General features: G+C 42.1%; 2 protein-coding genes across 4 annotated transcripts; both read right to left on the bottom strand.

The window, feature by feature from the left end:
• Nucleotides 1-195: 195 nt before the first annotated feature.
• On the bottom strand, nucleotides 196-20,553 carry pals2b (protein associated with LIN7 2, MAGUK p55 family member b). 3 transcript variants are annotated; one of them, XM_075449927.1, is made up of 15 exons: nucleotides 20,458-20,553; nucleotides 16,027-16,194; nucleotides 14,547-14,603; nucleotides 11,127-11,382; nucleotides 7,132-7,232; nucleotides 6,354-6,506; nucleotides 4,771-4,923; nucleotides 4,393-4,620; nucleotides 3,566-3,697; nucleotides 3,379-3,475; nucleotides 2,998-3,066; nucleotides 2,753-2,914; nucleotides 2,428-2,630; nucleotides 2,065-2,193; nucleotides 196-1,741 (listed from the first exon to the last, which is right to left on the bottom strand). In XM_075449927.1, the coding sequence occupies exons 4-15, from the start codon at nucleotides 11,260-11,262 to the stop codon at nucleotides 1,565-1,567; spliced, it is 1,740 nt and encodes a 579-aa protein (XP_075306042.1). In that variant the 5' UTR covers nucleotides 11,263-11,382; nucleotides 14,547-14,603; nucleotides 16,027-16,194; nucleotides 20,458-20,553; the 3' UTR covers nucleotides 196-1,564. The 3 variants fall into 3 exon arrangements, with proteins under 3 accessions (XP_075306042.1, XP_075306044.1, XP_075306043.1); XM_075449929.1 differs by lacking the exon at nucleotides 11,127-11,382; XM_075449928.1 differs by lacking the exon at nucleotides 16,027-16,194.
• A 4,745-nt stretch (nucleotides 20,554-25,298) lies between these two features.
• Nucleotides 25,299-27,015, bottom strand: npy (neuropeptide Y). The gene is made up of 4 exons (XM_075449145.1): nucleotides 26,868-27,015; nucleotides 26,409-26,596; nucleotides 25,725-25,814; nucleotides 25,299-25,625 (listed from the first exon to the last, which is right to left on the bottom strand). Exons 2-4 carry the CDS (start codon nucleotides 26,594-26,596, stop codon nucleotides 25,604-25,606), a joined length of 300 nt encoding a protein of 99 aa, XP_075305260.1. The 5' UTR covers nucleotides 26,868-27,015; the 3' UTR covers nucleotides 25,299-25,603.
• Between the last annotated feature and the right edge of the window lie 135 nt (nucleotides 27,016-27,150).

Here is a 27,150-nt window from a genome sequence, read left to right as displayed (position 1 = left end):
GGCTCACACAAACGATACAAACAGCGGTGACCATGCATGTATCACAAAGATAACGCCACCTCAATCGCAACAATAGCTCAGTATCTTTGTATCCCAAATTTCCTGGAGGACAAACGTCAAAGCAGGACTTGGAACACGGTTTAATTGTTAGGTTCGTGTAAGTCTTTGAGGTGTGTCAACATGAGGCGGACCATATTTAACATGAAACTAGATTAAGAGATTTATTAAACTTTATTTATTATAGCTTTGCTAATAAAATGTGAAAAAAACAGACACAGACAAGGGGTTGATGTGGAAACACCTCAACAGGCTTAACAGGCAGTATGGCTGGCTTAGGTTGGCCTCGGGGATTTTGGAAATGTTACATATATTGCAAAGAATATCCACATACGGTAACTTAATAGTGTGGTTTTTTTTTCTCACAGAAAAGAAAAGCTAGTAAGTTACAGCTTCAGAGCTCATTGCACAGAAAACACACTTTTTTTTTCTCTTTCTTGTCTGAGAAAGACATAAAACAAAGGACACACAGCAATGCTACAGTTTTTTGGCTTTGCAGGGTGCATGTACCATTTAAAGTTGCATCATTTTTCAGTCAGATTTAAGAAAGGGATTTCTACCTTTTCTTTTTTATTTATTTGGAGATCGGCATGGGCTTTGGCATGCTATGACACTCAACATAAGGACCGTTAAGGAGCGAGTGGGCCTCATTCACAAAAAAAAAAAATAAAATTACACAATGACAAACTGGCTGATGAAGACGGCAAAAATGTCAACAACATTGTGACGGTCACACCTCCAGACTAATGTGAGGATCGTGTGATCAAACTAGACACACTAAATCACCACACTGTTTGGAAAAATAAAATAAGATAGGGAGACGAAACTATGCAAAATTAAGTCTTTGATCTTGAAAAGGTCCATCACAAAGTAGTTTTTTTTTTTTTTCGTCACACTGGAGTAATCTTAATTACTGCCCAGCTGATACGGTAGAGGACACGGTCGAGGAGTTTAGGGCCATCTACTTAAAACACATAAGGAATGGAGACGGAAAATGAAACGGCCGCCTTGGTTGTTCAGACGTGGCAATTGCTCGAGGATCCATCGCCTTTCCTCGTCCTCATCGCGAAGCCTCGGGGGCAGCTGTGAAGCCTCTGTGTCGACCAAGGAGGACCGCCGGGACATGAAGTCGAACCGCTACAAAATGAGACGCGTAACTACGACAAGGAATCAATTCAAAAACATGGCCCGAGTACATTTTTTTTTGTTTGTTTCATTCTCAATGAAATCCCACACTGAATAGAAAGATCTTTGATAAAAAGTTATAAAATAAATAATCACTCTTTCCCTTTGAGTTTTGAGTAGAAAAAAAGTTGCACAGTGTGCAGGCCCAAGAGGAGAAAGAGCAATCAGATGGAATTTATGATGTCATTTTTCAGTAGTATCTCTCCCCTCTTGTCCTCTTCGTTGGCCTTTGTGGTCAGAAATACACGCGAGCGCACACACAGATGCTCGTCGTTCATTGTGACCCAAGCGGAGCGGACAGTGGAAGCTCTGGCGCTGGTCCTCAGTACACCCAGTTCACTGGGACCCACTGGGGTTCACTGCACAGTTTGTCCACGGCAGCCTGTAACGTCTCAAAGGCCTTATCCAGGTTGTCGTTGACGATGGTCAGGTCAAAGTAGTGACTGTAAGCCCTCTGGATCCTGGCGCTCTCATCCACCGTCTTCCTCAGGTCCACATCCTGCCAAAACATGGACAACGGGTCAGTTCTGGAGATGTGCACGACATGAGAAAAGGGACATTTCTGCACAGTGAAACGATTTGAGTTACAGAAAAAATACCAAAGGGTCCAGAAAAAAAAAAAATAAATGTCAGCCATTTTTCTGAAGATTTGAATACGTTACAATTCAATTAAATACTCATTCTAAAGATTCTGGACGCTATAATAGACATGATAAAGTAGACATAGATATGGCTTGGCAACATCTTTTTCTTGCTCTGGGGCTATGTCATGTGACCAATGCAGGCACATCACATGGTCGTGCACAGGTGCTGTTAACTTACCGTGAGCTGCTTAGTTGTGAGGCCTGCGTCCACCACAGCTTTGTGCATGGCCTTGAGAGTATCAAAATCAGGGGCTGCAATGAACACCACGAAGGGCATGAACTCTGCTGTTTTCAGTACCTTCAGAGCCTGGAGAGAAACACGAGGTCACATCACAGACAAAACACAGAGGCAGGGGAAGGCTGCCGAGTTTTCTTAGTCTTGAATAAGCCTTTCTTGTGCAATAACATCAAACGTTCCCTCTTTTCCTGTTTCAGTTGTTGGAATAAGCTGTGGTCAATTTGCTGTCGTATCAAACTAAAATACATGGTCTCTGCTGTCTGTATTTGCTGATATTTCAAGGTGAAACTATCCATTGTGTACCTGTGGGTTGACATCCAGGATGCAGGTGCGTCCTGTGTCGACCACCTCGTGGATGGAATCGATCTTTGTGCCGTACAGGTTGCCATCGTACTCGCCATGCTCCAGGAAGCGGCCGCCCTTCACGTCCGCCTCCATCTCTGTCCTTGAGGTAAAGTGATAAGTGTTGCCGTCTAGCTCGTCGTCACGGGGCCTTCGCGTGGTGTCTGACAGAGGAAATAACTCAGTTATGTTTGGCCGTCTCTTGTAAAAACCCTTTTGTGCTGGGGTGAGTCTTCTTTTCTTTTTTTTTTTTTTTAGATATAGTCAAAATCAAAGCATGGCATACATGGTATAGTGGTGCCAAAGCGAGTAGGATGGAGAACCATAAGTCGGTTCTTGAGACTGCGTCGGCCCACCCCCTGAGCACCAATCAGAATCAGGGTCTTCCTCTGGAATGGAGGGACTTTTGCTACTTCCTCATAGATCTGCAACTCGTGTCTGTCAAACTCTGTTAAAACACATTGTAAACCAAGTCGGTTAAAGGGAAAAATAACGAATATGTGAGTAATCAGTAAAGATGAGCTTTCTGACCTGCATTCTTAGCTGTTAGATACATCATCTTCTTCTTCTTTTTTCCAGCTATGGTGCCACAAAGGATTCCTACAAGCGAGAACAACACACAAGATTTACACATGTGTATATTTGCTATTGCAACATTCGGCCTGATGGGGGCAGGAGTGGACTATTTCCCCGTGTGTTGAAATGAATGAGGTTTATGGTAAGAGCAGAAGATTGATTGATTGGCCTCAATACTTTAAACTGGCTTCCAGCCACACTTCTATCTTGCCAACATCAGCGCAGCCTAAGACAGAAAGTGAAGACATGATGGAAGCTTATCTCTGACCTAAAGCATCCTTCCATGTTCAAAGTGCAGGCATCACAATAATCCAAGAGGGTCAGTTAGAGACCCACCTGATCCGTCCAAGTCTCTCGGGACAAACGCTTTCCTCTTCTCCTCCAAGAATTGACTGGGTATCAGTCCTGTGGCACCGCCCACTACTTGGCATGCCTGGAACAGATTACGGACAGTTTGAAATGTTTGTGGCCGTGTAATCCTTATTGACATTCAACCAAAACCGATGAATGGAAGAGGGCTCACCTGCCACCAGTTGGGATCCTCTCGGTTGACAATCTGGAGGATTTCGCCTTTCTTGAAGGCCATTCCTGCCTCTCGACAGGGAATCAGGCTGTCGCTGGCTGGGTCATAGTCAAAATATGGCCGCACGTACACCTGCGGTGATCAGATGCACATGTCTGAGCTTCTGCAGCAGTTCAATCTGTATTCACTTCAGTTCTGAGGTCATAAAAACCCTCTTCAATTTCCAAGAACAAGCCGATTGAGGTCACAAATAACTAGAAAAACTCAGTGGCATGAGAGCCGCTGCACAGTGACTGTAGCCTCTTCACTCCCATTACGTCCTGAATCACACACAGCATCCGATTCCCTGCGCCGGTAGCGGAGGTGTTTGCCAGGATGGATAAGTGCTCTGGCTGGTGCATTAGATTAAACAAACAGCCAGAGGAAGCAATAAAATAAGCCAGTAAAGAATAATGTGCAGCACTCTGAGCCACAGAGCAGGATGTGATTTTTGTCTCATTCACTTATACTTTTACTGCCTTTCATGCAAGGCAAGCCTTTGGAGCATTTTCAGGTTTATGTCTGTCTGTTCAAGATGCAAAGCATCCTCAAGCACGCGTGTGTATGTGTGTATCTGGAGTGTGTGCATGAGACAGAAACAGCTATTCTGACCTAGATAGCACGTGAAATGTTATTAATAGGGCTATCAGGGTTCACATTCATGCGCAGGGGATTGTGGGAAGGCCAGTTCACCAGTTTATTGCCACCACACGACATCTGCCACTGGTTCCGCGAGTAGAAAACTGTGTGCTTAATATCACGGTGTTCCTTTGTTGGCGTTTTATCACCTGTGGAGGAGCAGGAGCGTCTCTGTAGCTCGGCAGGATTTTCAGCGTGATCCCTCCGCTGCAGTCTTTGAGCATCTCCTGCAGCTCCGTCGGATTGTTGCCGACGTCCTTCCCGTTGACTTCCTTGATGATGTCGCCGACATGGAGCAGACCCTGCCTGTCGATCATGCCGCCGTGAAGGATTCTCGCAATGACCAGGTCGTCTTTCTCCACACGAAATGTGACACCCTGAAAGCAGACGTGTGAAGCGGAGCTTTTACTCTCTGAAGCTCACACGCCCTTAATTCATGGCCATCCATGTACTCAACCCCCATTTGCCAGCCACATCTATGCGCTCACACTCACGCAAAAAAAGCGCAACTGTTAGTCTCTGCTCACCAGTGGCTCCCCGGCCTTCTTTCGGATGCCAATCATGCGCACGGCGTCGGCCTGCATGAGAGCACTGTTCACTGCTGCATCATTGGCCATCTCGGCCGGGGGAGGGGCATCATAGCATTTTGATGCCACCATGTCATGGGCCTCCAAAAGAGACTTAAGAGAGGGAAAGGAGATGAAAATGTGTAAAGCGAGACAAAAAGGAGAAGCACTTTCTTCCTAAATGCCGAAGCTATAAAATTCACCCTTCCTGAATTATTTTAGCTCTGACATTTTGCTGCCTCAGTCTAGTCTGACCATTTCTTCGAAACCGCTGCTGTTTTGCAGTCTCACTAAAAGTAATACTACTTGACTTTCCATGCAAAAGCAGATTGATGGTGGCTTTATCCCTCCACCCGTTTTCATCCAAACCTGACATTAGTGACACTGCTTTCCTAAAATATCTTACAATCATCAACAACACTTACTAGCAAAGAAAGTAAGTCCATAAAGTCACATGCTCAGTACATGATGTAATATCTGTTTTCCTTTTCTATCTAACCAGCTTTTCCCTCCCCGTCTGTCCTCCTCAGTAGGTCAACAGGGTCTTATCCTTCGGCTTACTGCACAAAGAGCTCGGATTGGTGTAGAGGCTGCGCTGGGATCAGAAAAATAACCCCTATTGGTCTCGTCTGTGTTAAGCCTCTGAAACGTACGAGGATGGAGGTTAGTGTTCTATTGATGCATGAGAACGGGATTCAAAACATCAAATATGTGCTACTACAACTGTTGGCAAAATGTTGCAACTGTAACCTGACTTAAATAGTCTGTGTATAGAAAACCCTTCAAAATAAATCACCTAAACTAGTACCTAGTAACATTATTGCTTCATAATTCATATCATATTGCACAAAAAGCATCACCTAGTGTGGACTGCAATGTAATTGGCTGACTCGGTAGACTAAAAATGAGCAAAACTGAGAACACTATTCAAATGAAAACACAAAATCTATTCCAAGGAGGGTTTCCTCAAAACAAGATGGGTGGAATTGCTCATTAAGCTCAAGGAGACACTATTCCCAGTTTAAAATGTCTACCTTGCCTATGCTTGTATGGGAAGACGATGGAAGTAACCCACAGTGCTTTAGCTGTGGCAACTGGAGTCACCCAAAACTTTTGTGGCAAAATATCAGTTTTGAATCATCCTGCCTGTTAGAAGATCTCTTGTGTTCAACAAAACAGCTACAGAATATAATGTGATATATTTGAAGGAACTGGGAATTGGTTTAATTACTCTCAGCAGACAGCAGGAAAATCTGCATTTACTTACCATCACAGACTTTACATCCAAATACAGTGCAAAAATACAGTATTAGTTTAAAACTAAGTATAAGTAGTCAGTATAGTAGTCAGCCATCTATTAACATAATTACTCTCAAGGCAAGTTAATGGTTTCCGCATCTCTGTGCTTATTTTTCACAAATACCATTTTACAGGGACACCATTCTTCCCTCCGCATTGGTCTGGCTATGAGAGATATAATTGGCCCTTAAAAATCCCTTCCATCTCACCCTCTCCTGACCGTGTTTGGGTTTGCTCCATCTCACCTGGAAGTGCGGCTCCTGGAGGATCCTGGACAGCTCAGCCGCGCTGTCGTCTCTCACCTTGAGGCTGCTGATGTCGCCCAGGATCTCTGTCACCAGCTCCACATTGTTGTCCTGCACCGCTTCCAGCTTCGCTTCCTCCAGCTGCTCCTGAGCCTGGAAAGACAAAGGAACTCAGGGCCGACTCCTGACAGATGTAGAAAAAGTGGCAGCTGCTTCACATAACTCTTTGTTATGTAAGATTTAATTCGGATGTGTAAGAACCTAATGAATAGCAGTGATTGCTGACCCGATGTTGGATTCTGCATGTGGTGCCATTGCTCTGTAAACAAGCCACTGTCTGCTCTGTGTTAGAGTGAAAAAAAAGAAAGAAAAATAAATCTCTCACTTCTGCAGTCGCATAGAGGAAAATGACAACAGCCCATCTGGCAGGAGCTACTGCACCGCTGTCCTCTGACTGAGCAGACTGCCCATTATATTTCACACAGCAGTGAAAAGGTGTTAAAGCAAGTGTCCTGCAATCAGAGACTGCTGCACTACATGCGCAGTCAGTGAAAAAGGCACAGCGATGTAAAGCTGCATCATTTTCCTGTACCTATGCATCAAGTCTTCTGTGTGCTGCTGCGCATGTTAGTCAAAGCCCGACTGCCCAGCACCTCAGCCAGAGCGAGCAAAGCACTGCTGGCAGCAGAAGGTGAAGGGAAGCCTTCCCAGAGGTTAGTCTGCTCACTGCTGCTCACCCTGTGCTATGTGTGTGTGCTACCTTAGCAGAAAAGCGTACAATTGGACTTTCCATGATGCCGCGCAGGAAGAGCAGGTCGATGTCTTTGGCACCCCCGGAGGTGGGCGGCTCACCCAGATTATCCAACACCTGCTGCATGGCTGGACAGATGGGGGAGAGACAGAAACATAGAGGCACACACAGAGATATAAATATATCTGTGTATATATAGAATATATATATATATATATATATATATATATATATATATAAGGAAAGTTGTCGATGCATGAAAAGTCACTTGAAGCACGAAATATACAACATCACTGCAGGCATTGGAGCACCTTAAGAAACATGCACGCTCAAACATGACTAAGCCCAACACCTTCGAATTAAGTGGAAATTTGCAAACAAAATAAGATTTTTATTGAACACGTCTGCGGTCCTTTCGCTCTCTGAAGTCTCACAACTAAGACATAGCCACAAGATCCCACAGATGCGGAGGCATAAAAGAAACTGTGAGATTCAAAAGCCGTTAGTTGGCAGGAAAAAAAAATGTGAACAACCGAAAAATATTGTGTCACATTAACGTAAACGGAGGGAGAGGTGTGGACTGTTCATATGAGCCAGCTAACGCCCTAATGCCAGGGTCTCAAAGCCCATGTAAGCCCATTTAAGGCACTTAAAGCCCTGGGAACGTGAATGTGTGTGTGACGGCATGTGTCTCTGTGTCATTAAACACTTATGTGGGTAATGAGTCTGCCCAGTCAGCACTTGTATACAGTTGACTCACTCTATAATTTCTCTGTGTTTTGCTCTACTAACCCTCTATTACTCTCATATTCTATACTTCCACCTCCTCTGTAGAAAAAAAAAAGTGTCGTGTTCTAAATTGTTACCTTGAAAATATAAATTATGAACTACTGCTGCTGGTTATGTTGGTAAATATATTGTCTAATCAGTGCCCTTGTAAAATGTTAACAATCTTTCTTTTTCAAACGAAACTCGTGCGGACACAATATGTGGAACACAGACGATTAACCGCAGCGTCAACGACATGTGGAAATATTAGCGGAAATGACATGCAATTTCTCATCTGTAACAGCATCGCTTCAGATCATTCTGCATATCAGTAAACTGCTTTTTTTTTTTTGGTCAGTTCAGTTTAACACCAAGAGAATTTCCAGTTTTCTGAACAAAATTGTTACATCATTTATCAATCGTTCTTTATCCAAAAGTCAAAAGTCAGGTCAAAATACCGTTGCTTACGAAATAAGACAGATTGATAATAAAAATTTAAAAAATAAAAAAATAAAAAAAAAACACAAAGCAGTCAGGCAGCATTAACAGCAGGCTCCGTACAAAAACAAACCTTCAATATTTATGAAGGACAAATATGGGGAGCAAGGTTACTGCAAACTATTACACATACAAGAAGCAATGTGTAATTACTGCATGACACCACAAGAACACTAATCTAAAACTCAGCTTGGATACCAAACTGTTATGTAGGAACAGGTTATTTAGCTCCGGTAAGGACCACACACACTATCCTTCAGAGCAGAGTTGTAATTGTAGTAACCACACGCACACAAAACAATAAACAAGCACTGACTCACCACCTTGATTTCAGTGCGCTCACTCACTCAGTGAGCTGTGGTGCAACTCTACAACAATTGTTTCTCAGGCTTCAAATATTCATTGGAGAGAAATTCTGAAACCCAAAACCCTAAAACACTCATTTCTGACCAATACGCACCAAAGGAGAAGATCGTTATTAAACTACTCGAAATCACCTGGTGCAAACCACACACACACAGCTAATTCTTCTTGTGTATATAGATTTGTTTTTATGTGCTCCGTGTTGACCTTTACCCGCCGAGATCACAGTCGCCAGGTCCTCGACCACAGAAATGTTTACTCAATCTAAGCCCGTCCCACACAGCATGTGTACTTGTGTGTACACTACTCATCCCAACAAGAAATCACAAAGCTCACTCTACAGTAAGAGACTGGAGATGAGCTAAAGCCACCTGGCCACCTAAAAGTCTTTGCTATGGCCCGAAAAAGAGTTGCAAATGATGCAAAATGCTAAAACTAGACGGTTAGAATAGTGTGTTTTCCTGGCTGATGAATTCGTCCACATAATGAATCACCTACCCAACCTGCTTTTAAGTGTTTTTTCTACTGTGGTTTATCTGCAGACCCCTTCTCTTTCAAACCACTGCCTCCATTACTACACCTTCCAGCAACGGTGTGCACTGAATGCCAATGCAGATACCTGTTTAAGTATTCCTGCCTTGGTTTTTGAAGGGATACAAAACAAATCCCACAAGAAAAAGACCTGGAAACTTGTATTATATATCATTTTTGCTTTGCGGGGTGCGACACGAAAATTGGAGAAGCATCTTGGCTGACACCTCATTCATAAATATATTCCAGTGTATCTTTCATCTTATTTATTTATTGCAGGCTAAGGAATAAAGTACTCCCAGGAAAAACAGGCAGTTCTCACAGCTACAGCTTCTCTAAAGCAGAGCCTCCCAACCAGAACATACATCAAGGTCATCTTTTAATAGACAATAAATAAATTTAAAGAAATTGCATTTGATTGGGAATAAAACATTGTTATATATTGAGTCGGCTGTAATACCTAAACACCACTTTTTAGGACTGAAAGTGCGTATAAACATGTTAGCAACGGAGCTACACATTCCTCTAAGAGTAAATGGTTAGCTAGCTAACAAGTAGATGAGTCGTTAACAAAGTTAACCAACAGACCACACAGTTAATCGAAAAAGTAAATACTTCAAATACAACAGTTAAAACGTTACATTAAAACTAATCAATCGGAATAGCTAAAATCTTACTGCTAACAACTGACATATAATTGATAAAGATAGTCATGCTGGATAAATAACTAATTAGCTAAAATTGCATGATCTTTGGAACATGGGCTACTATCCATAAAGAGCAGGCCTACTTAAACAATAAGTGGGTATCTTTACTCCTCCAAGTGGTGGTCTCTCAATCAACACATAAACAAAAGACATAGTTTTGACAATAACAGGAATTAGCAAGTGGTGATGGAAGTGTTCACCACCATTCATGCAAAAACTAATGTTTTGCGAAGTTTTACTTTTCAAAAATGTTTTTATTTAAAAAGGAAGTTTTACGAAGCATTATTTCGTTATTTCAGAGATGTTTCTTTGGGTGTGTGGTTAGAGGTATTTCTGCCATCAGCTGTGTAATTATGCATTTAAAAACAAAAATGTAATTTATGCATGTGCAGCTCACATTGGGTGGTATACCCGCACAGTTACTGTGGCTAGTGTTTTGAGGTCAATTAAATCATGAGAAAGATTAACACACGGTTATTTGTGATCAGAACAAAAACTGGATAAAAAAAACAACGAACTTGGTGAATGATGTAACAATGTTGTCATACACATTATACACCTGCTGTAAAGCTAAAGAGAAACATTATATTAAACTAGTTCTCTGCTGGATTGCTGTGTTGGAGAATGGCATGTAATTAATAAACAAAATTAGGTGATATTACTGTTCAAAAGTTTAATTTGGAGGTAGAGATGATGTAACCAAGAGAGGCCACAAAAATGACCTGTTCATCTGCCAAAGCTGGATAGAAAAATTCCTGGATCAAGATCAAGATTAGCATTAAAAAATAATCACTTCTGAGTTGGTACCTGTGGTACAATTTATATAGAAGTCCATCAATTACATTTTTAATAGTCCTGCCAACAAACAGGAACCAAATAACCTCCTTGGCGCAGGAAAAAAAGAAATTCAGACTTTGAACATTACTGACTGGGTAGATTGCTCAATAAAGGAACCACTGCTGTGAATGACAGATTGTTTTCATCTATCCTAAGAAGTCTGCCACGCTGTAGGAGCTACTTGACAAGGAATACTTTTTATATCAATAAATATTTAATCAGAATTTTCTATGAAGTCCTCCAGCTCAAATAAACAAACACAAAAACTGCAGCATCTCTGAGTGTGTGCCAGCCACCTCTTCCTCCTCATTTCCTCACCTCCAGATGTATCTGCTCCCTGGGAGGACCGCACAGCAGGGGGTCCCTCCACGCCAGCTTGTCCCGAGGGCATCACCTCCTCCTCCTCCACCTTCTGTACCCCATTTGGACAGGGATCATCCATAGCTGTGACCATCACAAAGCCCTCGTCTTTTCTTCTGCCACAAGTATGCTAAGGCTAACCACTAGTAAGCCACCAGTAGTAGCAACTATGTCTTCGTCCTCCAAACTTGTCTTTCCTGGCACTGCTGACTCTCTATATTACCCAAAAGAAAAAAACAAACAAACACAGAGAGTACTGAGGAGAAAGCGGGGAATCGAGAACAGAGAATGAGAGAACAGTAACAAAGACGGTGACAAAAGAATGGGATTAAGATCAGAGGATATTAAGTGAGACGGGGAGAAAGGGTACTAATGAGAAGGTGGAAAATGAGGGGAGAAATGTAAGAAAAGGAAAAAAGCTGATGTATGGATAAGTTTGAAAAGACAGGCATGAAATGAGACAGAGAAAAGAAGAGAGCTGGATCGCATACACAAATGTGGACACGCTTTCAGTGCTTGTCAGTCCCCTCCCTCCACTCTGACTTTAATACCTTCCCAAACTAACCCCCACCTCTTTTTTGTTTGTGAATCACACACACACACACACACAGTATAATCCCACAATCCTTTTCCTGCTGGGCTTGCTTAAGTACCCCCCACGTATACCCCAACCCAAGTCAAGTTACCTCTCTCGTCTAGACATGCACACATACAGACAAACACACACGCACACACCAGTTGAATGTGTCATTATGTAAGTAACCTTACATAAGGGTTACTAAAGGGCGCCTGACCCTACATTCCATCTAATTCCTTTCCTCTTTCGCTCTCTCTCATTCATACAAATTCCACTCAAGGTTTGAGCTTCTCGCTGCTGCAATGTGCAGAATCTCTTGCAGCACGTGCAGATTGGGCTCAAATGTTCTCCCTCAGTGGTTGTCAACCAGATTTTTTCTTAGCTGAGAACCTCAGTCTACTGGGAGTCTTCTCTTATTCTGCTCAAACAAATGTGCCCTTGCTAGCTCACTTCTGGTGAAGTCAGTAGACTTGAGGTGCTGACAGGATTATGCACATTTCTGCGGCTGCAGTTTAAGCTGCTCCAACCCTGAGCTTAAATATTTCTGGTTAAGCTACTTGCTGCATGACGGAAACCTAGTCTTAACAAACATTTTTCTCTTTGTGCTGTACTATATATGGAGGATTAAAAAAATATGTATAACTATATCATGAAAACACTCATGAACACATCACAAAAGGCACTCAGATAAAGGGAACGAAACATAGGTAGCATTTATAGCAGCTTTGAGCCAATGTTTGGCAAGTGTAGGCTACCGTTTGGGATTTTTTTCCCCATGATAATTTAGCGCTATCATGCTAACATGGCCACTAGCACATAACAGCCAAGGTTGGTTGGAGAGTCATTCGCTTTGCAAATATTTAAGCAATATAGAAAAAAAATGGGAGAAAATATAAACATTTCAGCCTATTAAAGACAGAAAATATTGCTTTTCTGGTCATATATGTAGTGTTACAAGTAGTTACTTTTCTCAGGCTGTGAGACTACTTAATTCAGAAAACCAATTCATGTTTTCTGAATTACAAAATAATTCATTTTAAGATAACTTTTAATTGTGAATGGAATAAAATTTCATAGAATAACCGCTAGTTGAACAACATTGATTAAAGTCTTGGACGCAAAATTTAAGCAAAAGTAACCGGCCTTTATCCTGTCGGACAGTGATGGTTACGCACAACTGCCAGGCAATGAGACACTTTGGTCTCAACCACAGTGATGGACCAACTGACAGAAGGACCGAGACAAATTAAGTCAGTGCAATTACAAGACTGAGAGTTAATATTTTCTGTGATTCGAGTCACACTAAAATAACAACCGAGATTAGAGAGGCAGAAGGGAGAATAACCTAAAACAGGCCCCTTCCCTTCAGCATCCTCCAAGCCCCACCCACAGTGACACAGCTGTGCAAGGAACAGATCTGTAGGCTTTAATCCACTCCCTCCAGCCCATCCTTAAACCTACCAGTCAACCCCTCCCCCATCTCAGGACACAGGATTTTAATCCAGCTACGAAAGCACAGGATTACAGCATCTACCTCTCCCTCCATCAACATTATCTGGTGTTGAAATGTGTCTAAAAGTATACGATACGCTGTCTGGTTTGGTCTTTTGCAATTGACTGGATCGTATCTACTTGTGTGTGTATGGAAGTAAGCCATCAACTCAGTGTAACGGAGCCTGTTTCCCCCGCAACCACAGGCAGGACACATTTAGTTTATCACAGACAACATACCACACACACACACACACACACACACACGCACACACACACACACAAGTGCCTTTCTTTGAAAAACCTGTCACAGCACAGAACATGTTAAACCGTCTAATGCAAGTAAGGTTGTGTAAAATAAAAAAAGAAATCCACAATGTAGCATTTGCTTGAGCCGCAATAAAAAATTTGAAGTTTCAGTTGTTTTACATGGTGAAACAACAACATGATTTCACACAACCCCTCTAGAAAAAAATAATATCTCTCTAAGAGTTCTTCACATAGTAGAACATGGGAGGAAATTACTTTGTGGTTCGAGACAGAAATACTGCATATAAAAGAAAGTAGGTGTCATAGGGAACCAACAGAGATTTCATGAAAACGAGTGATAACAAACCCCAAATCTCTAACATTAACATTAATGTTAGCCCCCGCCAAGAGCATTAATGTTAACCAACATTAACATTAATGTTGGAGAAACACCGGTGTTTCATTAAAAAAATTATTTATACATAAAAGTAAAGACACACAAGAGAATCTTGTGCAAGGCATAAATCTTTAGCCCTGATAAGACTTGAAAATGTATCTCAAAGAGGAGCCCAGGGGGAAATAAAAAAATATGAGAATCTTTATACATAGGACTTGGCCTCTGCTGCAAAAAATATAATGGAGCTGAGCGATAACCAGCACTACATCACATGTGCTTTCTGCTAGGCCCCGTTAGGTAAAAGATTCCTGGTAAGCAAGTTAAAATATATCAATCTTGGTAATGTAAAACAAAAAAAACAAAACAAAAAAAAAACACCAATTCACATTTGTAGATCATCATTAGCACAGCTGTGTCAAGTACAGATAGATTACTACCAGAATCCACAAGGATAAATATGCACACATGAAAAGCAGCTGCTTTCATAATTCTTTAAATGTGAGGCTTTTTTGGCTTTTTTTTTTTTCTTAAACCAGCAAGCCTTCAGTGCATCCTCGCTTCAAAGGCCGACACTTCTCCCACTAAATCGCCACAATCGTGTCTGCATGCAGAAATAAATTTCCCAAAAGTTTCAGAGTGTTAGCACTGAGAAAGGTGTGTTTACCTATGCCAGCTGGTGTAGCCCAGTCCTGCTGGCCGCTTGTCAGTCAACTGTGAAGACCTGCAGAGAGAGGTAGAGAGGGACTGTTGGTGAGGCTTTATCCTTCTGAGCCAGGAGTATTCAGCTCTGCTCGCATTCGTGCACAGCAGTTTTCATCCTTACTTACATACACCTAAACATTCACACATCTCAAGTAAGTAATTATCTCCCACACACACACACACACACACACACAATGACTGCTTTTCCCTCTTGGATTATGTGTTTCATCGGTCAACGTCATCCCTGTCTCTTGAGAGATAGGATCTTGACTTGCAGACTAAGGCAGTTGTTTTCTCAGAACGATGCACACAGTCATCCCAGCCAAATGATTCTGCTCAGCTATGCAAGGATGCTTGCATCATCAGCGAGCACCGTGCTGTAGACGTAGTAAATGGCCACTATTTTCTGGAAGTAATGACAAAGCGTTGTGTACTTTTAACTCCACACACACAAGGACGACTAGTGGTGCTTGAAACCATTGCAGGTTTTATAGAAACATCCAAGTTTAAAATAAGCCAGTAGGTGGCTAAATTGTGACGGTTTTCTCAAGTAATCATCTTCTGAATCAGGCTCTCTGTTCACTTCAACTAGCTTTTAATGTTGTCCAGCACATTTTGTTTGGTTCAAAATGTAATAAAAGCAAAATAAACTTTAAAAAAAAAAAAAAAAAAAAAAGCATCATTCAGAACAACCAAACCTAACTTTCATCTAGCACCATGTTCCAAGACTGAATTGTGTGCCAAATTGGGGGAAAAGGGTGTTAAATATGCTGGTCCCTCCTCCAGGAATCAACAGCTAAATCCTTTGAAATGGCTTAAAATATTTAAACAGGCACATCTAACTGCCATTACTGTCCCTGTTTTAGACCCGCGATGACTGTGATGATACAGCGCTCTCCTATGTTTCTTTAGTTTTAATGTTCACGATTCTGATGTTTATGACACATTTTCCTTATTTTATTAACATGCATACCTAATTTCCAATCTCAAGAAGAAGCTGTCAGGTTCAGAATTAGCTTTAATTGTGACAAGTTATTATTGCATCAGCCTAGAAAAAAAATTAAATGCAATTTCCTCACTTTATTTCCTCTTGTCTCTATCCTCAAGAAACTCTGACAGAAACCAGAGAAGACACCTCGACTGCCCGACCATGTGACGTCATAAACATTTGTTTAATGAAACCACAGAGTCTGGCAGCACTAAGCCCATTGTTGCTGCCCTCAATAGCCATTGTGGAATGGACAGTTAAAAACTGCAAGCTAGCAAAAGGGGGGGGGGGAAGGGAGAATAAATAACTTATGCACACATTCAATCACCGAGCAATGCATTATCCCTTTTACACACTTCATTTCATTCAGCCTCCTCTGCTTCTCTTCCCTCAGAGGGTAAAAGCTTCCACACTCTGACCACACTGCCCTCTTGACCCTTGACCATGAACTCACTGGAGTCAACGTGAATCCTTCTGCATCAATTAGAACAGTTTCCAAGAACCCAAATATCAATAAGGTGATGTAACACACGGGGCGTCTCATCAGTTGTTTTGCAGTATTATAACTTCTTTCAGTGCGTGGGTCTTTTTATCCGTCTTGGTACAACTAACTGGCTCCTGGCTGTATAAGAGTAAGAGAGAGAGAGAGAGAAAAACGAGGGAGTAAGGGGTCAAATCATTACACAACAGGGATTAGAATCACGTTCGGCACACTCATTGGAAGTGAAAGATATCCCTTGGAAGAATGTTAATGGAGGAAAAGGCACCAAGCATTTCCTTGCCAAACCATGCGCACCACAGAGCAGGAGCCAGGATGGACCAATCAAAGGTCCAAATGAGGAGGGAGGAGTAAAAGCTGTGCTGAAAAAAAATAGGAGAAGGGCCTGCAACCTGATTTTAGGGGAATATATAAAGATGGGCAGAGAGAATGGGAGAATTCCAGTGGAGCCGAGGGAGAGATTCAGAGCAAAGGAAAAGATTAAAGGCCATCTTGAAGGAAGAGGATAGAACAATCCTTAAAGATTAGACTGAGTCGTGGGGAAAGCCTCTATGGTTTGGGGAGGATGTAAAGGAAGAGATGAGAGAGACTTGAAAGGGAAAAAAATTTAGGAATGATCACTGAACAATTTTATTATGTATTTCTTTAAACTACCAAGTAACTGAAGTTCTTCTGGTGTGATAACTTAGCAACATGAAATTAGATGTGCATTGGAGACTGGCTGTGAATGCAAATTAGGAGGAAAGTGGAGAGTTTTATGCATGGGCTTATTTGCACATATACAGCCACGTCATCTCACGGACCGGTAACTGGATCATATCACAAGTTCAGTTTTTCCAGCCCAGGTTGATCTCTCTCACATTTAGCATGCGCTGTTCTCAGAACTTCTGATGGCTTACCGCCCCTACCGTCCGACCTTTTCCCTCCCCTCAGGAAAGAAAAAAAAAAAAAAAAACACAACTAAATGGTCATTCATGATCCCGTCTATCATTGGCTGGTCCGTATGAAAGGACGAGCAAACAAAAGCCCTTCGAGAGTCCCTGGTTGCCAAGCGCTCAGCTGATGGACAGCTAATGGAAGAGGGATTATGAGGGGAGGGATCAAAGGGTTTGTTTTTGTAGAAAACATCACTGCTGAGTGTATTTTGTAAACTTGTAGTCTAAATTAGGTACACTGCTATACCCCTTGCTATGATGAAACACAAATATGCACATAGAGCCCGGCCCACAAAGCATCCATCCTGCATGAACCCTTCGTTCATGTCCAGGGGCTCTGTGATGTGCAGGCTGCTGAGAGCAGCCGTCACTCTCAGTTCCTCTCAATGACTTGAGAATCACAAAGAGAAAATCTGCTCCAGATGTCTCTTCACTGGCTGACTCTGGGAGAGCAAAGGGAAATCTTTAAGCCTTCTTGAGCCTCAAGTTGAAGAGCTCCTGCAGTACGCCAGTGTTAAAACATGCTCAGCAAAACTCTGTGTATTTGTTAACACACATGTGCATGTCACACTAATGACTGGCTATAAAACCCCCCCCCCTTCCATTACCCAACCCCATCCTGTCAGGCCTCTCACCCATCACCCTCTGCCTCCAGACAAACCCTATGTAGGTCACTCCATGTGTTAACACAGCCGCTCAATAAGAGGATTACACCGCTACCCCTAAGATGGTCATCACAGCAGATCAATACCCGCATAATATTTAAGCCTGTTCTCTAACCAGCTATAACTCTATTATTGCAGCTGCTGATGCTGCTCAATATACAGTTGGTTGAACCGGCTCACTTTCTCTCAATCTTCTCATGCTCCCCTCTACTCTTTCACCTGACACTGCAATCTAAATTGCCACCATTTAACACAATCAAATATTATACTGGCACATGTCCCACACAACACCCAGAAAAAACAATAACAAAAATAACACCTGACCTCAATTTCCTCCCTGGTGATGTTCCAGCTGGTGGGATGTCTGTGTCTTGGGGTGATACAATTAGACAGCTCATCCAAACTTTTCAGTGCTGATGCCACAGCGATCTCAATAACGAGCACCTCGTGACATAATCTGCACTGACACATAGCCAAGCCTGCTTCTCCTCAGTCTCTCTCTCTCTGTCCAATTATTTAGAAGGAGAAGAGAGGGAGGAGATGGGATCTGGAGAAGTGATGCAACAGCACTTAACATGACAGCAAAGTTTAAAGACGAGGAAAGTGATGCTGTGTGATGTTGGGTAATAAAAGTCAGTGATGTTATTGGGGGAGGCGGAGTAGGAGGAAGAGATGAGGGAGATGAATGAGCTTGTCTTCTCAAGTCTTTGAATTGAATCAAGAACTGCAAACAATTTTAGCTTTGTTGTAGAGCCTGGGGTTTGATCTGGTATGATCACACGATTGACCTTAAAGGAAAAAACAAAAGAAAAACCAGGCTGATGAGATGATCGCGTATACATTACTGTTCTGTCATCTTTCACATCTGTAACACTAAGTTTCTGTGTAGCTGAATTGGAGAGTCAACCTTTTTTCCCCTCTCATTAATCAACTCAAGCATGCGTTTTCTTTGTAAAAACCAAACTGTCCTCAGGCACACAAATACAGCTTTCTTGAATGTCTGCAGTAATATTGCCTCTTGAAGGCCCTGGTGATTGATGGAATCTGGTGAATCAGCAGCACAGCCTGCAGCAAAAACTGCCAAAGACGTTTGTCTTCACTTGCCTGCCAGGAATTCTGACTGCAAGCTCTTTTCAAAACATAATATGTGAAGTTGGCAATTTAGCTTTGCATCATCTTGACTGTTGATTAAACCGTGACAAGTGTTACGACACCAGCTTTGTGCCAACTGTGGGAAGTAGTAAGTTGGTGCAGGGTAGGGAGGGTCGACTGTGTAAATAAGAGCGCTCCAATACACGCGTTGCTCATAGCTGGGAGGTATGAGTGAGTAAGTTTCTCCACTTCATATCCCCTTCTCTCCATACCTCCACCCTTCCTCCTCTTTTTCTGTACCATCTGTATTAATAAAAGAAAAGGAGAAGCTTCAGAGGGTGGGATTTGGTCTCTGAATGGCTCACTGACAACTCCCATATGTTCCAACATTGAGGGCATGTGTCTAACTTGAAATTCATGTTTTCCTCAACCCTGCTGACAGGAAGGAAAATGCATGCTCTTCTTACTTCAGCAACAATAAAGGTCACCCTGGATCCTGACTCAGAACTCTTACTGGATGTCCCTACCCAGTGACTGAAGAATTACTGTCATTCACTGGGCTGTCTCACTCCACTTCCCATCCTCCTTTTGTTTGCCCTAATAGAGTCAACAAATGTGATTATACAATTGAAAGGAAGACAGAAGACACATAAATCAAAGTTTAGATGAAACAAGATCCGCAGACCTCTCTCTGAGGTCTGTCCCTCCCAGGAAGGATCCCCAAGGATGTTGCTGCGCTCACGGGCTTCCCCCATCACGTGCGCGGGGCTAAACTGCTTATAAATCTTGCCGAGTGACCCTGCCTAGTGCTCCTCAGAGCAAGAAAGTCCAAAGATTGATTGAGAGCTGTTGTCAGGGATATGTTTGGGTGGTTTTATGTTTCCATTAAGTGCCCACGTACAGTGGATCTGACGTCGCACAAGCGCATTATTATTAGATGGGGTTCTCGTTAATGCCAGTGGAAGACAAAAAATAAAAATCAATATGATCGTCTGGCTGCGCCTCTCGTTGGTCAGTCTGTGCCAAGACATCCTTTCCTCCGCTTCAATTCGGCGGTAACTCAGTAAACGAAACTGCGCGGAAGTTATTTTTTTGTTTCTTTGAAAATAAAAAGGTGTATAGTAAAACTATGTTGCTTTTCTCAAGCTCATCACCCTTTACTGGTTGGATGTTGTAGCCTCTAAGCAGCGGCGACTTGAAACCTTCTCATCATCCCGTCAGCACTATGATCTGCAGCTCTTTCCTCTGATCCACATGAATCTACGCCACGGGTCTGGCGCACGGATCCGTGCGCTTTGCCAGACCCGTGCCAACCGCTTGCGCCGTTCTGGCTGACCAGACATCTAAATATTCACGCCGATCTCGCCTCACGTGCGGCCATTTTTTTGTTACTCATCCGAGGCATTGTGGTGTGCGCACACTTACTACTAGAATCCACCGTTATCCTTCATCATGGTATGCAGGAAGAGGGAAAAGGACGCGTCCGAGTCCGCACAAGGACTCCAAAGCGAACGGATACGCGTCTGAATGAAGCTGGACCTGACAGCACAGCGGGCTCTACAGGGGACAAACCTCTCCTCCTGTCAAACTCTCGTGCTACACCTCTAAACGTCTTTGTCTTAACATCTCACTGCCAGTCGATGAATGACTTCAGAATCGCCACGTTTCAGAAATGAGCAGGAGACGCGACTTACCTGTGAATCGTGCGTGAGAGTTCGCGATAGTCCACCGACAGTCCCGGTTGGACATACAGAGTCTCCTCAGCTGTCTGTCCTAGTCCCGCAGCAGACTACCAGAGAACAAGACGCCAATCAAACCGACACGCCTCACCTCCTCGGTGACGTCACAGCACATAGACCAATAGCAGCTGAGTCATATTACAACTCTGACCGAGGGACAACAATGCAGATAGTATTTTCTCTTTTATCACGGCATAATCTGTCCGTTCATTCACAGAAATATGCTTGAATGTGATTTCAGATGAAATAAGGATATTCAGAAAGACTACTAGGCTACAGGTAATACATGTGCAATATACGGAAAGTGCAATATTCTCTCTCTCATACTGACGCATATGTATCTGTTTACGGTCACTTTTGTGTAAATTAGTATAGTGTCCTTTTTTGTGTGTTTGTCTATTTGATAAGTTACATGTCTTGTTTATTTATTATTTATTCCTTGGCACTGAGGTGAGAGTTTGTAACTTAATTTCGTTGTCTAATGTATATTTTTTATACTATTTGTGCAATGACAATAAAACTGAACTTTTGTAAGCAAGGGGATAACTAAGACACTGTCTTGGTTAACGTCTAGGCTACATGAAGCCACGGTTATGTTTTAAATTTTATTTTAGTTCTGCATTAATAGGACACCAGACCATCGAATATCCACAAAATCCTGAAAGTAGATAAAGAGGGAAAACATGTGGAAATTAGGAAAAATATGACGATTGCTTTTTTATTTAGTCTATTAAGTTAAATTGATCAAATATGATATTTTTCAGAGTCATTCCTGACCAGTCGTGCGTATGAGCTTGGTGGGTTTCTTCACATGAGCTGTTGCCTATAGGGTCGTTTCACGAGATCTTTAAAGTCATGAATGTGATTTTTTTCATTGCAAAACATTGACATTGAGTCTCCTCTTACCATTCCATTGCCAAAAGAGTTGTGTGCTCTGGGTCCTTGTCTGTCTGCAGGATGCACTTTATCTGTAGTTTCAGTTCAGAAGCAGATGTAAAGGTTCCTTTACTGTACTGATGTTACCCTGACCCAGTTGCAGTGAAGCAGGCCCAAGTCATGACATTACAACCAATACATTTTACAAAAGAAATAAGGCTCTGATGCTGTAATATGTGTTTTTTTTTCCACATCATACTAATAGCCATTCAAACAAAAAAAAAAATATATTTTTTATTTTTGACTCCTTTCATCTACAAAACCAAAGACGTCTTCATGACGGGCCGCATGATGATGTGGTAGTTAGCGCCGTAGCCTCACACCAAGTGGGCTCCAGGTTTGCTCCCGGCTGGGGCCTTTCTGTGTGGAGTTTGCATGTGGCTCGAATTTGCATGTTTGTATGTGTGGGTTCTCTCCAGGCACTCCGGCTTCCTCCCATCGTCCAAGAATATGCATGTTAGGTTAAAGGGATAGTTCGCCTCTTGTGTGAAGGGAGAGAGAAAATAGCGCCAAGCCATTGTGAGGTCTGACTTTTTCCTGGAGAACGATTTTGTGATGCAAATGTATTACTCTTTTGAACGCATATTGTTTTGAGAAGCAAAACGCTTTATTTTTGTGACCCCAGCCAACTACCCGGACTACCTTCGTCAACGCCAAAACGAGGCTGGAACTCGGCTCACAGGACGCAGCGGGGGGTAAGAAAATATTCATAAATGATATTGCTAATATGGGATGTCATACAGCTTCATGTCAAAATAGGCTAACTATCCCTTTAATGGGTGACTCTAAATTGTCCTGAGTCTGAGTGTGCATGGTTGTGTGTCTCGTTTGTCTTTCTGTGGCCCTGTGATGGACTGGCGACCCTTCCAGGGTGTAGCCTGCCTCTCCCCCAATGACAGCCGGGATAGGCTCCAGCCCCGACGACCCTAAATTGGATTGAGCAGGTAGAGAAAATGGATGGATGTCTTCATGACTTTTAGCCATCTGCAGATAGACAGCAATGTTCCTCGCATAGAACAGAAGCTGTCTCTTTCAAGCCCTTCCATGGACACCACTGCTTACTGGTGGTGGACCTTAATATCAGCCAAAATGAGAGAGGCTTTTAGCTTCTTACCTCGGCTTCCTCTGTTACCCCAAGGATTATTTCACACCTCAGCCTCGCAGAGATCTTTGTTGATCTGCCAGTCCATTGTAACAATGATACACTTTCAGAAGCATGTGATATGGTGATCAGACCTTAATCAGCCTCAGTTCTTGAATATAACAGGATACTCACTCACATCCCATTGACTGAGCACCATACTTTAATTTCACCTTCAAATAAACCTCTTTCCAATAGGATCCTTGCCATTCACAGATGTGCAATATCATATAAAGTGTAATACTTTTGTCTCCTTCTTGTATTTGAGTTCTATTGATCAATAAAATCTAATGGTCTTTTTAGTCAGCTTTACCTAGAGTTATGTTCAAAACCCTGAAAAGGTTCAAACACACTCAGTACCACTATATCACAGGCTGCCACAGCAAACCCATTTTTCTGACCTCAAATAGACTAAAGGTGCAAAATTCAGTTGAAAATCAGCCTTAAGTAGCTTACCACAAAAATAATTTACGTAACATTCTACTAATGAATTAAAACAGAACATTTCATCGCTTTAAAACCTCGCCTCAGTTCACAGTTAAATAAAGTAGACTAATGTGATTGAATTCCCTTCACCTGATTTAGTGAGCGTGTACTATTAGTGGTCATCAAATTATCAACGTTCTCCTCAGTGAATGGAGTCTATAACCCTGAGGCAGTGAGAGAGAAAGCAACAAAACAGTTTAACTTTCAAGCAATGACCCAGCTGTTTAACCAATAACTGGTTCAAAACTTCTTTGAAGCTCCTGGTAAAAATGTCGCACCATCACATGAGCACACGACATCCCGCCCTGAACATTTTGTCCTTTGGAGTATCCAGTTTCCATTGCAGACTGCATGTCTGCAGAAGCACTTCATATATGATTGGATTGTCAGCTTGCGGTAGCCGTAACCAACTGTGTTTGTGGAGTGATGCCCAAGAAATGCCATTTCTCCCCTCATTTAGTGTCAGATTTAATACTTAGCCTTATGGCCACAAGAGAGCGCCATTAGCTCCCCATTTGGCAGATTCAGCAGTGAGTGCTTTCAAGCACACAGCATTTACTGAACCATTCCTGCTTTCAAGACCATATGTAAATGTACATTCGGTGCACTTGCACAGTCGCCTGGTTTCACAGACCTACACCAGCTGCTACGGTTGTGGCTTTCAGTTGGGAGGCAAGGTGTGGCACAGTTCAAACTTGATATCAGGAGAGGAGAAGACACAAAGCAGTGTCTGAAAAACATGTTAAAAAAAATAAGGACAAAAAAAAGATGTTTTGAGATTTTTCAAAAATAACTTTAGGTAGTAATAAAAACAATCTTGTTTTTCTTTAAAGAATAAAATCAAACAATCCCATTGTTCTTTTAAAAATATATTCCCTTTATTATTATATTTCACTTCATGGTATACTTCTGAATTAAAAGAAAATAGCCAAACAGATTAAAAGGATGTGAACCAAATTCTCAGCCTCGCACCAAACCTGTTGAAATGTGTGTGTTTTCTTAAATGGAAGCACTTGCAGAAGCAGGTCTTTGACCTTCATTTCTGGTGGAATGCCATGAAGCACTGCTGATTTTCACTGAAACGCAGGAATGCATTGCACGTCTGGTAACTTGACAAACACCTTTTGAACAGAGGTTATTCTGTCCCTACTTGTCCCAGTGATGTGGCTGATGACCGCAGTTTTGTAACCCACATCTGGTAGTTGTGACATTCTTGTCTCAAGGGTGCCCTCTGGCTCTGCCATGAAAACTATTCTTAGGGTGTTTCTTGTCTTTTCTCCTCTTTTTATGTGGCAGTGGTTTAGAAGAGGATCTTGCAGATGCAATGTCCTCCTCATCAGTAGATTGAAAAACATGTCCCATGCGTCCTCTCTTTGTGTGGGCTGGTAATCAGGATCTTCTACTTGGTCGTCATCATCACTCAGAGCAGTATCAGACTCTTCAGGGTTTTCTGGCTCAAGAGGCAGAAATTCTGTCGCTTTGCTCCATGAAAACATTGAGCATCTTAACTATCATTTGTTTTAAAAAGACAAGAAAGGAGAAAAAAGGGAAAGCAAAGACACAACTGTGCCAGTGCTTGTAATATGTGTATTTGCTTGCTAGAATCACCAGTATTATATCCACCTATTTGTTCTAGATATCTGCTATATTTACAGAACTTTAAAAACAACTGAAATAACCATACTTTTAACCAAACATGTGAATAAATAATATCAAATATATTACTTTTGGATGTGAATTTTTCATGTTTTTTATTACATCTTGCAGACATTGCACACCATTTTTTCCCAAAAGTTTTTTGATTAACCATCCAAAATGTGTTAAAATTGTAATTAAAGACATAAACCCCCAGACACAGATCTGTTTCATTTAGGTTGTTTTCCCTCTCGCATGAGTCCCATTTGGGACGTTATTACCATATTGACAATTATCGATTTCTTTGAAGCCATTCTGTTTATTAATGGCCATTTTGCACATCTTTATGGTTATCTTATTATAATAGTGCACAACTTTGTTGTAATTTTGTCTCTTTGTAGTAATTTTGAACCTCTTTTACCTCCTTTTGGTATATATGTTTCTTATATATAGTCATATATATCTATATCTATATATAAGTCTACATATATATATATAAGACCTGAGTCATTGTGCCTGTAGGCCCCCTCAGTAATTTATGCATGCATTTAGCCCGTCAAATAGATGCCAAAAAAATGCTTTTGTTCAAACATCGGACCTTTAATAGCACAAATATACAATACAATCAACATGCCCCTCCTCAGCTATCTTTACATGTTTCACAGATGATGTTTCTGGTTTCTGAATAAACTATTTACAGTTTTATGGCACATACTATAAGCAGTGTTGACTGTAGCTGATGCTTAAGGATGAATGGTTGGATAGCCTATATGTGTCGGCTCAAAGAGATGAAAGGGGCAGAGTGGTCATTGGGTGTAGGAGGGGATGAACTGACAGACGTGGAGCTCAGAGTATCAGTGGTGGCAATGCATGGCTGAGTGAGAGCCAGCACTGATGACAGCATCACCACAGTGATGGGTCATATCTGGAGGGAGAAAAGTAAAGATCAAGATCAGCATCCTGTGATAGAATCTACAGAGAGAAACAAAGAAGTTGTGTTCTTAAAGAGCACACAGACACACACCTTGACTGTGGAAGTGTGTCTTTACTTTCCTTCAACAGCAGTTCTGAGACCAGTGTGTCCAGAATCTCAGGACTGGACCTCTTCCCATACCTGGCACACACACACAGATAAGACAGAAAAATGACCGCTGTGAATTCAAGTATTAAATATGTAAAGGGGGAATAAGTGACGTTATATTGTAAGTTCAGTGAAAGTCAAGCTAAGCCAAAGAGATATCCGGGAGACATAGGCATTTGTTGCATCGCAGGTGGTCATAATTCCATTTCTGTGTTTGTATGATAAGTGGGTGGCTGAACGCCTGCAGTGGAATCCCTATCCCCGACGTTCAGAAGACAGCTGAAAACTGTGGGTGATTTGCCCTGATGCGTTGTTTATCTTCTTTTTTACAAGTGGGAAATGTACAGCACATACTGTTACAGATACATAGAAATACATAAAGCTGCACTTTACCCTCATCTTTCCTTTCTATCTATCTATCTATCTATCTATCCAATAATAATACACATTCAGAGGCATGCTTTAGCTTTAGTCATTGTGATGCAAACAGCTTCAAGCAAAGAGAAGTAAAGGAAAGTACAAATAAATGAACGAAATAGTCAAACCAAATTAATTCTATAAACGGCTCCAGATTTTACAGGTTAATTCTAGTCTGTTCTGGCCGGTAAATTTAATTAGTCCGCCCACCTCTGTCTTGTGATGAGGTTGATGTAGTGTCTCAGGGCTGAGTAGTATTTGGCCAGCTCCTCCGCCGGAGCGTCCTCACCGGGGTTCTCCGGTTTCACTGGATATCCCTCCGTCAAGGCTCCCAGGTAGACCAGCGTCCACAGCAGGAACCCCAGAGTCCCCAGCCAGCTCACCAAGTTAGGATGCATCTGGCACCGCAAAGCAGAAACAGTCCATGTCACATCACGAGAGTGTTGGTCCACTGCGCTGGAGCCATTTATCTCTTTTTTAAATAACACATTTTTATTGCTGTATTTACAACTCCAAGCTAAAAGTTTGACAATCACAAGGTTTTAAGATAAGTCATCATTTATCTAAGAAAAGAAGAAAAGTAAAACGTCAAAAGTCATTCCAGTTCTAAACATTTTTCAATAATTACACATGTTGGGTTTTTTTAAAGTCAAACAACAAAGGACTTACTTTTACCGATGGGCTTCAGAGTGATTTGCGCGCTGTCCCGTGGAGTCTCTTCTGCTTTTCTGAGCGCTCAGTGCGCGCGGGGGTTTATATCTGTGAAAAACGCGTCAGAGCTGCGTTCAGTTTAGCCCAGGTCTTTGCCTTTCTTCATGTGAACGTCACTGCTGATGCTGTCATTAGTAGCCTATGTGTATGCCCCCCCCCCCCCCCCCCCCATCCATTTTTTTTAAAAGACATAGACCAACAATGCAAATTAAAAATAGAGTGAGTTCATAAGCCTGGTTTC

Source organism: Odontesthes bonariensis, chromosome 18, assembly GCF_027942865.1.
Source record: "Odontesthes bonariensis isolate fOdoBon6 chromosome 18, fOdoBon6.hap1, whole genome shotgun sequence".
NCBI classification, from domain to species: domain Eukaryota; kingdom Metazoa; phylum Chordata; class Actinopteri; order Atheriniformes; family Atherinopsidae; genus Odontesthes; species Odontesthes bonariensis.
Note: the sequence above shows the minus strand (reverse complement) of the source record. Positions and strands in the feature narration are given on the sequence as shown.